Genomic DNA, 12,223 nt, shown 5'->3' on the forward strand with positions numbered 1-12,223 from the left:
TCATCTTATCGATGGTGTTGCAATTACGAGGATTGGCAGATATAATACGCTTTATTAGACTTATTTATATTGCAAATGCGACCAAAGTTTGTTAAGTATGGTCGACTGATTTCTAAAGTATTTGCAATAAAATTGTCAACATCGTGAATGATTTATTAGTTATGTATCATTTCACTACAAAAGAATAAATATGCATCGCTTCAAGCGCGTGTCCATTGATGTGTTGTTCCTTATACAAAGTGTTTGTAATATTACCACGCTTTCTTTTCATTTTTGTGTAGATCGTTTGTAGAATTTAAAAACGATATTCTCCACTAAAAGCTTTATAAACAGTATACTTTTTAATTATTTTGTTTCAACATTAAATAAAAAAAATTTGGCGTTTAAAAATCAGAAATTAAAATAATCTTGGAACAGTCTTATTTTACTAGAAAAAATATTTCACATAATTCTAAAATGTATTTGCTTATATGTTTCATAGTTTTTTAATTGTTATTGATGCCTCGAGAAGGCATTTCGTTAAAGGGGAGCTTAATACCAATTGTCCCAAGAATTTCTACATGAAAAAATGGGAAAATGGCTATTTCGTATATAGATATTATTGTACTCGTACGGTTTTTTCAAATCTCGTAAGCTGACATTTAAAAATTAAATTCGACTCGAGATGAATGACGAAAGATCCTTCGGTAAATCATGTTAGAGTAAGTTCCTGCAGAGTGCAGCACGGATCACATATAGACTCTGCCGGCATCTGGTATCGCTTCAAGGGAATTGGTTTCGCCAAAAGCCCGTCATTGATACCATGTTCACAACGATAACGCAGAAATCGTCAATGCCTGGGCCTGATAGCTTCCCTGCAACTACTTTTTTATCCTACTTTCGATAATAATATTATCTAATTTAAAAATACCTGATAATATTAAAATAAAAACTTATACATTCTGAAACTATGAGAAATAACTATATAATAAATGCACGCAACGAAAGGTCGTGACAATTGTCTTTTTCAGCACACATGGAGGTATATGAAAAGGAAATTATCTATAAATTGCCGGAGAAACGATATACATATATGCGTTCTCCAAGCATTCACCTGCGCGTGCAAGGGCACCGGACATACGGATCGCACACATAAGCGTTGCAGACCATCGATGTGCTGTGTACTGCGCGTTTGTCACACGCGACACACACGCGCGTTCCCGTGCAAATGATGATTACTGCCGGTATATCAATGTTATGTGCTCAATAGCGACGGAAACTAGTTCCAGTAAAAATTTTACCATATCTGCGCTACTTATAGTTGCTTATACTTTTATAATATAATTTATTTAGATACGTTTAAATTTTTAAGTGATAAAAGTGTCGAGACAATGTGAAGTGTAGATATAATGATTAGAAAATAAATTCTATGTATATGTTCCAAGTACACTCCAGAGATAGTAATCATCGTACACTCGTAAATGCCGAGCTGTCTACGCAAGATATACAAGTTCTCCAAACTGACAAGAATAGCAGAGAATTAATTTATGAAATAGGAAATATTTTTACTATTTCAAGACGCACGTGTATAAGTGCACGCCGTTAACGTGTGTCCATTGTCAGCATTTTCGACCTTGCGGCACGCGAGAATGTGCACGGGGAACAATCGAGACGGTCAAGGAGAACTTACTGAATAATAATCAGCTGCGCGAGAGAGAAAATGATTGCGCTGCCTATGAATGAAAAGAAGGAAGCCATGAATTTCTGATTACCGTGCACTTTGTACCGTTTCGGAGCGGAGATCACAAATAATAATGGGTCGTCCGTAGACAAGAAAAAATCTTTACCATAATCGTATCGTCACTTCCTGGATTTTTGTGACGAAATCGTAACGATCGTGGAACAGGGTCTCCATCAGAAAGAAAAAAGAGATTACATCCTTAGAGAGACAATCATGTTAAACGAGATGTTTTTTAATCACTATGCCCGAATGTCCGGCGTCTCAAAAATATTGTACGAACTTTGTGAAAATTAATGGATGCCGGAAGAAATCTCGCAGGAGTGATAATATTGATAAAAGTATCATTTGTAAAAATATCGCGACAGATGCATTGCGCGTTGGATATTTTCTCTCTTTTCAAAAATTCAGAAAATTCTTGGGTGGATGCTCTCTCTCCGCGAGCTTATTGATATCAGGTGCGTGAGGATTTAGAGCGTAATCATCGCGCGCCTCTTACGAGGTTATTATTGCTTTAAAGATGGATCCATTATATCGAGGCGAGTCGGCTCGACGCGGCCGAGCGAAAGTGCCTCGGCCGCATAAATGTCGGGCCGACTCGGCCGGGGATCGACCGAGAAGGTGGCTTAACGAATGTGGAGAGATCGGTGAACCGGAAGCGAAAGGCGCGCGCAGCTTCACGATTCGTTTGGTGTGACGTATAACATAAGATCGTCAGTCTCCCAGCCTTTAACGCTTCGCGGAACTAGAAATCTGTTTTTCACGCTCGAATCGCGTGAGCTTTGTTCACGCATCTTTATATTGTCATGCGTGCGAATGAGAATTTCCTTTTTTTTTTAAATCGCATGCCAGATAGAGTTTAATCCTGGAATACTAGTAGGAATACTAGTAGACGAACTGTGAAAAATCGTCCGACAAACATAAAACGTAACGCTAATTATGCCAACGAATGAATGATCTAATGATAATTAATATACAATATAATAAAGTAGTTAAACCTAATTTCGAAGATAAGGTATTTTCTCACGTAATTTTTTTTTGGTTGTAACAATCATTATATTTCTTTTTTCCGTGAGATCCTGATGAACTGAATTGGATCGATCTTTTTGTTTTAATGTAACATTTTTATCGCGTTCACATTCATCGTGAGAAATAGCTGTTTCCACGTGTGTCGATTAAAAAGGTAATTACTACGTTACGCTTGCGATGCAACGCGACCTTCGGTACTGTCGACGAGCCGGACACGGATGTTCCTAGGCGCGTCCGCACCGAGATTGCTGCTCTGACGCGCTCTTTCGCGCTCGTAATTTTACGACGAGATCGTCCCGGGACAGATCTTTGTTTTTTTTACGGGGATAATCCCCCGGCGTTTGAAAATTGGAAACGCGATATAAATGGAACGTGACCTCTAATAACTCGGAGATACCCGGGATGCTATGATGGAAAATTGACATCAGAAACGGCGCTCACGTGCGCTCTTATTAGATGCAGCGCGATTCACGTGGCGTAACACGTGAACAGGTAGCTCCGCGACGGGAATTTCTACCGAGGGTGGCTTCACGGGGGTGGCACGACTAGGTGGGGATCGTTAAATGCGAAGTAAACGCGTGAAAGGGGTGAGAGAGGCGGTTTGCCTTCCTTAGCTTTTAGTCACAATTTAGAAATAATTGCGCAATTATTACGGTGCGAAATATTACAAAGTAAAAATCTTAAACATGCCATATTGATCTAAACTTTTTGAAACCAACCTTACACGACGTTATTACTGTCACAATATATCTATTGTTGTCAGTGACCGAGTGCAAGGGTCAGTTAGATTTTTAGAGACTAGTTTAATCGATCGACTTTTTGATCGGCTTTAAACTGAGGGAAGTTTCCTCTCGCGATCACAAACAAGAACTCTGACAAATTCTCCGTAAGATCTAAAAATTAAATAGATCCCTAATCTTCTATTCGAGTATGTCGAGAATTGCGACAAGTTGTGCAAAGGCGAATTGTTGGGCGAGTCGCGATACAGCGACGACAATAGAAGCGATGAGAGAATTACCTCATGCGTGGCGGAGGCGGACGGACTATGGGGAATCGCCAGATCAATTTATATTTTAATCGTCCCGCCCGCACGGGAGAGGCGAGGGAGGCTTTTATCTGTCGCATGGCAGACGATGGCCCATCCGACCCATCTGCCTCAATCATCGATCGGAGAAGAAACAAATGCGGCACCACGCACGACAGAGTCGTAGTCAGCCTACCCCGATCTCCGGGTCTAAGCATCAACGTCTACCGGGATACGATCGTCGCTCGACCGGAAAATACAAAGGGATATGCGCGCGACGTCCATAGGTAGCTCGGCGTTGCTGCAGTTGAAGGATCGGTTATGGGCGAACAGAAGAATGCTCGTTAACCTAACGGTTCAGACAGCTCGTAATAAACACCGTGTACTTAACGCTAAATTCGATGGAACTGATAGAACAGAATCTTCTAGCAAAATGAATGAAGATCACGCGATTATATTCAATGAAAGATAACAGTCGTAGTTCTACGTCAATAAATGGATTCTGAATCTCTGATTCAATCGATTTTAATGTCACGAAAATTTCATATCATCTTTTTCTCGAGTTTTGATATTAAATATCTTGCCAATTAATCGTCAAATTAAAATTCTATTTACAGGAGTAAATTAATTCAGAGCCTATCTGTGTAAGTTTCGAATGGATCGAAAATCTCATTGGAAATCAATACGTGCAAATTTGTGGGCACCCTGTATTATATACTCGATATTTATCACTGACTACTGAATGCGTGTATATACATACGATGCTTATCTATGAACGGTCTGGGGCGCGCGCGACGCAAATGCAATGTCAGGTGAAAAGAATAAGAAGTTAGAAGCGGGAGAAATTCCGGAGACGCGGGCGATGTATGCACGAACGAACGTACGAGTACGTTGACCTGAAATGACCTGACCTGCGACAACTCAACGTGTCCGATGATAAACTACCATGTGGCAAAGTAATCTCATGCGTGGATTATCGATACACCGATATATATAGGAACGTTATGCAATGACTACGTTACATCGCTTTTACATTAATGGAAGTATGCAAGCAATCTGATAACGTCTACTTCTGTTACTATACTATTACTACATATAATCCAAGAGCTTTAAAATAGTACAACATATATAAAAATAGTATGTTAAAGTATTTCACGATTTGAAAGATATATTGTTGCGTCCACCGCGCGATTATAATTTTAAACGAGCACTATTCGCGTCGAAGGGAAAAACAAACCCTTATTTTGGGTAGGTTTACCGTTCACCTGTATTCATTTGTCGGCTTGGAAATTAACGCCGCAGTGCTCTTTCCAGAAATACTCGAGTGGGGTTGTGGGCGAACACGTGACTGGGAAACGTGCCTGCCGATGCACGTGGACCCGGGCACATCCCCCGACATTGGCCGCCGACGCGCCTCGTGCCCTCAACCCTCTTTCGTTTCGAGGTGGAGGAGAAGCTTCCGCTCGTCTCAGTCATCACCCGAGTCTCTTCGGGTTGCGTGCGTACGAAATTGCATCGACGATCTTCGCGACGACGCGCCGCGAGTCTCTCCTCTCCGCGGACTAAAACGACCGGATGCATCCGTGCGCGTAAATCTGCCGATCGTATCGAGAGACGCACCACGTCTTCGACATTACGGTGCATCTACCTGCAATTCTTTTCTTCGAGGTCGCGATTGCGATCGCACCGATTCGGGCCGTGACGCGAGAGTGACAATCGATAGATTCAGGCACTTCGAGGAAGCTGACCGAATTCGTGCAGCAACGCGACGAGTTTAATCCACGGTTGTGGATCGTAAAACGCGAGATCGATCGTAGCGGAAGCTCCTCTTTTCGTGGAGATAATCAACAATCACGGTGGAGCGTAACTCTTGTTCCCTCGTCATCATGATTTTCCTCATTTTACGCTGCACTCGCCCGTAATACATTCGCCGTCTTAATCGCGCAATAGCATAAAAGAAAATAAATGTCTACATTTCCTCATCTTGACGAGATGTCGAGTTTCGCTTATTTTTTACGTGACGTGAAATGTATGCGAAATGTTAATGCAAGACTCATATAGTTTCGCGTGATATAGTGTTACGGTGTTCTTGATAGCTAACACTCATAATTTCCATAGACTTGATTAACGTAAAAGAAATCAAAGATATGTATATTTGATATGTTTTATCTCGCTTGCTTTCATCGCTATGATGTAACTACTACCATATTTAAGAAAGAGATTAGCGATTGGCGTGTCATGAAATACTTTCACACTTTCGCTTTATATGCTTCGAGTGACATAATCAATTTAGAAAAAATTTCGAATTATATTATTTACATATTATTTATATAATAAATGTGAGCACATGTCATTTAAAAACAAAGGTTTATAATATATTTCCATTGATTATTTTTACTTTGTCTATTTTTGTCTTTTCGAATATTTTTACGAAATTAGTGTGTGAAAGGAACAATAAAAAGTTACTGATGGTATAGATTCTATACGAAGAGAAAAACTATGCAAATATAATGTTTTGCTCTCCTTTTCATATATTCAAGTTGACAAAAAGTTTTAGAGGGATTATTATATTCAATTAAACCTATTTATACTCTGCTATTGTTCACGAGGTCGGATGAAATATTACGGAGAGTACATTTGTATGACTATTTACACGAAAGAGTACTTTCAATCCGTTAAATTCTGTGTATCGTCTGCAGGATTTGTAGACAATTCAATGGCAATCTGCGAAATGCGAAAAACTGGACAAAAAAAATATGATGCTAATTTGTGTAAAATTTAGAAAATTATAAATATATCGTGACAAACGATTGGAACGACAAAAGCAAATCGTTATTAAATCATCAACGAATTATTTCGCAATGCAAGCTCACTGAAAATTAATATTAACTTTGCAATATCAATTGCAAAACGGAATAAATAAATAACAATTAAAGGTAAATATACTTTACTTAATCAATAAAAAAGTTATTCTATTATGTCGGAAAGTGAGTAAATAACAAGCGAAATTAATGGAATCAATTTGGTGATCAATTTAGTGGAATTTGACGAAACGATAGCGAATTATTGAACGCAAGTCAAAGTCTGGCATGATGTCGATTCTGCTTTGAATAGCGAGTGATTGTGCGAAAACTATTCAGACCTAATATACCATACAGCACATCCGATAAGAAAAAAAGGTGCTATCGAATCCAGAATGGATTCCTGCGGCGGCTGGACGCGAATGGGGAACGAGGATGGTGAGGGGATGGCCGGTGCAGACGCGACCGCCTCTTGGCAGCAATGTTACACTTGGTGCACGCCGTACTCGCATCCGCACCCCCACCATCACCACCTGCATCATCCCCGTCAGTATCAGGGTAGCCAGTATCAGCAGCTACCGGGAAGCGCCTCCGCTACGACAAATGCTTCCACCCACTACCCATCCTCCCAGCAGCATCATCTGCAGTTGCAAAACACCCAGCCGCCGCCTCTGGACCAACAGCAGCACCTTCACCCTATTAGAGCACAGGGCGGGCTCAGGAGAGCCGTTCCTTATGACGGACCAGGTATCCAATTCGCGTGCAACGCCATTAATTTTGATAATATCGATCCATTTCGTAATAAAAAAAAAACGAGGCAATTTTATACAAATTAATATGTAAAACTCAACGATTTACTGTTAATTATACTTAAGACAAACATTTCTTCTGCTAAATGCTAAATTACAGTCTTGTTATGAGACAACGATTTGATACTGAGACGCGGAACTTGATTACATTTTTACGAAAATTTTCTCTGTTCTTCTCTTCTTCTCTTGGGTATTCCAAATTCCTCTCCTCCGGGGAGAATTTCCGAAATTATGTAAGTACTCCGGTTTGATCGTCACGCGATACGTCAATCACTAAATGGATCGATCTTATCGAAAGGATTAATATACCTCCATCGGTTTCGAGGTGGCCTGCTCCACGCATATCCTAAATATCATCTCGATTATAATATCATCCTCTTATAGACTTCTTATAGACTCTATAGATTTCGATGCTATACCCAAGAGGTTCGCGTTTCTTCGTTGCGAGTTTTATGATACCGTCTTTTATCGATAATACGAAGAATGAAGGCAAAGAAAGATTCTATGGTTTATGCTGCCACAATGAAAGAGACTTAATCGAAAATAATATTTACTCGTCGCTACTACCGGCATCTCGCGTACTTGCACCCTTACGCTGACTTCCTATCGATGGTGTTACTCAAGATGATCCAATTTTCTAAAGACGATAGCGAGCGATTATAATAATGAAAGCCTTATAGCTGCGAGCGGGAAAAACGTATCGCGCGACATAAGACGTGCATGTGTGAATTTTACCAATTAACTTCTACAATAAACGCATAAAAAAAGAGCAATATTTATGTAGGACTATTTATGCAGTTGCACGAATTATACTTCGCAACCATGAGATAGTTTTGCTGCTTATAAAATAGTAAAAAGATATTAAGATGGAAAAAGATCCAATTTCGTGTGACCTCTGTAAATCCTTTACGTCTTCGTTAATAAATCGTAAATGACAAATTCGCGAATTAGACGTTTCCGTCGCCGCATGACAGCGGCGTCGGAATGGCGAACATGCCGAACCAATTTTTCCGGACACACGTTTGCGTAATGCGTTTCACGACGAAAGGGATTTACCACTCCACGAAAGCTCTCGCAAAAAGGCAAGGAGGAAGAGAAGTTGCCCACGCAACCATCGGTAAATAGTCCACTGAATTATTCATGGGAATCTGTTGCTTCCATCTAAACGGCTGTACCGCCTCGCGATGCGGATTTGTTTAACCAAAAGATGTATTAGAGAAATAAATTGACTTATTGAGATACAGACTCAGTGAAGTAGATATTTTCAAAGCCTATATCGTTCCTTTTTTACTTATTAATTTTGTGTCCAACTATCAAACGTACATTTATGAAATGATTATGTGTGTGTAGCAGTACAAATATTTAATTGTTTTAATTAAACTTTTAGCTTCAAATATCTCAACGCTTGTAACATAAATTGTGAGAAATAGGAAATTAATAAATTATAATGCGAAGTTTAATATGATTAACAGAATAGAATCTTAGCTGTGAATAACAGCATTATAATGTGATTCTTTGTAGAGATGACGCATTCCAGTGACATCATAAAAATTGCACATACACTCACATACATTGTAATTATACTCCTTTGTTAGTATTTTCCGTCATGCAGCGCGCTCACACTTTTCGTACTTATTGTTAGGTGAACGTATTATTTATTCATGACACTCTCATATAAATATTTATTAATCCATTTACCGCCTACCTAATGAAACATAAACTTCTTTCGTGTCTTTTACGATGTGTTTAATCTATTTGATTCAGGAGCGGATAAGTACTTGTCGCGGCCTGAAGCTAATAATTCATAAAATCTCCAATGCGGAGGTGTTCTAAAAATGTATACAATTTACAAAAAGTGTCTACATGTATACAAAAAGAATTGAAAAATGTAAATAAAATTATTCTACGCTACCTCTTGGATAATTGAAACGATCGAGTTTTGTTAATTTAAGTTATATAGTTATTTTAGTTATATTTTATTACCGTATAGATACTCATATATTACTGCTTCTATACGGTCTTTCGAATTTATTTGTTTTCAAATCCAATCACATAAGAATTGTATTATTTGCCCGAGTTTATCTCCGGAGAAAATTTTCTAGAATGTATGTATGTATCGAGACGACTACCGTGTTTATCCGAGAAAAGCTACTGCAAATGGAAATAGCCGTTACGGGTACAATAACATTGTGGCATTATTTTCTCTCTCATGGAAATTCGAGGTAATCCCGATATCGAAATAAACAGCAACGTCCATCACGCGGAGCGACGTAACACGGAAACTGTATCTAATCGCGCGCGATTTCCATGGACAGGGATTCTTTTCGCCATGTCGTTCTTTCGCATATACTTTTATATTACTCCGTTATTCAAATTGCGCCTTGTCCGATCGGTTTTGAGATGCACGAGAGAATAACCCTATCTTTCACAAATGGATCGCGATCAACGTCATCGTAAAATTTCTTCCGGTTGTGTATTACGTTTTGCTTTACACTTTCACGTACACATACGCTCTCTCAAAAAATGAAAATTAAATACGAATTTATCGACTTAATTGATACATATAGCATATCTTGATTATACAGTATACAATTTATAGAATTTATTAAATCTAATGGGACGTAAAAAACATTAGACCATATATTCTATTTTTATGAAGTTATAAATCATGTATAGAATAATGAATAAAAGACTGGTGCATGATTAGATCAATACCAATTCCAAAATCTTAAAATTGTATTTTTGTTTTATTTTCTCGGTAATTTTAGATTTGTAAATTCTCGCACCTTTAATCCTTTAATATTAAGAATCAGATGCGTTTAAAAGTAAATGATTAATGATGAATAGCTAACGACGGTCACCGTCAAGAAAGTAAACGGAATGAAAATGCTACTGCACGAGGAGCTCGCAATGCGCGATGAATTATATGGTGATCGCTTGATTACCGAGACGACATTGGAGGAGACGCGGTAACGTAAATCTATCTGCCGTCAGAACGCAATTACGGTAACTTCTCGCACAACGCGGCATCGCGTAAACTGCGCGTATGAGCGTATGACTTATTATTGTTTCTCCGCTGTCATGCACTTTGTACGTAGGCACAACGAGTACGTGGTACAGGGATTGGGCGGACACATACGTGACAAGTACCGAGGAAAGGACTTGTTCGTATAAAAGCGCAATATTCTAGTTTACACAATTAATTATCTTACGGCGTGTTAGGCATCCGTACTTTCATACACCACGGATTTTTCAGAGTCGAGAGAATCGATAAGTCAATGAGATTCAGCCGATGTATATATATACATGCGCAAGAGAAGTGCAAAGTTTTCATCTCTAAAAGAAGCGTTAGTTGCAAAGCGCGTCTAATTGTTGGTAATAGAAATATTTAAAGCAAAACATATGACAAGTTTTGATGTAGAAACGAAAAGAAATTTAAGAAGGAAAAGATTACAAACGTTGAAAAAACCTCCGATGTGGAATATGTGTATCAAAATATCAAAATGCATTCAATTCGTACATAACCCATCATAAATAACTAAGAGCTATTCTCGAACATTATAATTAAAGTTAATGAAGATTTAACAGATTCTCTGCCCCCTAATCCTTTGTCTTAAAAGAGATGAATCTCAATTTAAAAAATCTTGCCTTATCCAACAACAAACGAAACGTATTCGCGAGAATATATGCTTCTGGATTACTTCTAATAACCGGTATAAAAAACAATAAAAAAGATCATTATCGCCGTAATTTTAACTTCCTTCCTGCGAACACTAATCAGAACGGAATTACTTGCGGATTGCTGGTTAGATTCTTAATAAGCGCAATTTCGTCGTTTTTTTTTCTCATCCATAAGTATGCATTGATGAAAAATCGCGAGATTTTCTGTCGTGGTCATTGTGGCCGTTTCTATCTTGTTATATGGAAAAAGATCGAATCGAAGGTTCGCGGAAAAGAGGCGGACTAAGAGAGACGAACGAGACGACGAGGGGCGTAACGACGTCGCGAGAAATGGTGGAAGCGGCGGGGGTAGAAGAGTCAGGAGGCTAAAACGGAGGAGGAGAAGGAAAGCGATTACTATATGACGACTTGCGTATCCTGCGCCAGCTAGCTCGGTTAGAAATAAACAGCGGCCGCTGGTTATCCTGAAACGTTGCATTATCTGTTGCAGCGAGATGGAACGTCTTGGACAACGTCCTTGAGCGCGGAAACGCACCTTAGATAGCGCGGTGATACTATAGGCGAACGGAAAAATCAACGAGCTAAACAAAGATCACGCTTGTGCTATCGTTTAATTTTGTTCAGCATTATTTAGTGCGAATTGTTCTCAATTTACTTTACAAAAATCTAACATCGTATGTCCAGTATTATTTTTCAAAATTTAATTTCTGATTGTAATTTAGTGAGAAAGAAAACGCAATATTTCCTAATAGACAGTTCGCTTATGCTTATATGTATTATTTAATTATATTAAAAACATAAAATTATATATATTTATATGAAAGATTATACGTGACAAGCCCCATAATATCGTACAAGATTTTAATAGCGTATTCTGAAGATTAATTAGAGTCGGAAATCGAGATCAAAAGTTTCTGAATTATAAGCCATCAAAGTAGTATTAGTGCGTATGCATATATAACGCGTATATACTGCGATAGATTAAGATAAAGTTAGCGCGTTATAAGATATAATCAGTAATCACATTAGCACACGTTTTATTAAATAACTTACTAGCTATGATATATAACTATAAAATATTTCCTTTCTTTTATTCATACTTGTGACATAATTAAATTGAAAAATAAATATATTGTTTTCTTGCATCAATTTATACGATTTA

At 38.5% G+C, this 12,223-nt stretch overlaps 1 protein-coding gene across 4 annotated transcripts in view; it reads left to right on the top strand.

Annotated features, from left to right (window-relative positions):
• Positions 1–12,223, top strand: part of LOC139821001 (thyrotroph embryonic factor) — a 69,098-nt gene that overhangs the window by 13,145 nt on the left and 43,730 nt on the right. The window contains exon 1 of one of the 4 annotated variants that reach the window (XM_071791672.1): positions 6,828–7,318. The exons of the other annotated variants lie outside the window; for them this stretch is intronic. Within the exon in view, the coding sequence (XP_071647773.1) occupies positions 6,967–7,318 (352 nt within the window). The 5' untranslated portion in view covers positions 6,828–6,966. Of the gene's footprint in view, positions 1–6,827; positions 7,319–12,223 lie in introns of those variants that run through there. 4 annotated transcript variants of the gene reach the window in all.

Source organism: Temnothorax longispinosus, chromosome 10 (genome assembly GCF_030848805.1).
Source record: "Temnothorax longispinosus isolate EJ_2023e chromosome 10, Tlon_JGU_v1, whole genome shotgun sequence".
Taxonomy (NCBI): Eukaryota; Metazoa; Arthropoda; class Insecta; order Hymenoptera; family Formicidae; genus Temnothorax; species Temnothorax longispinosus.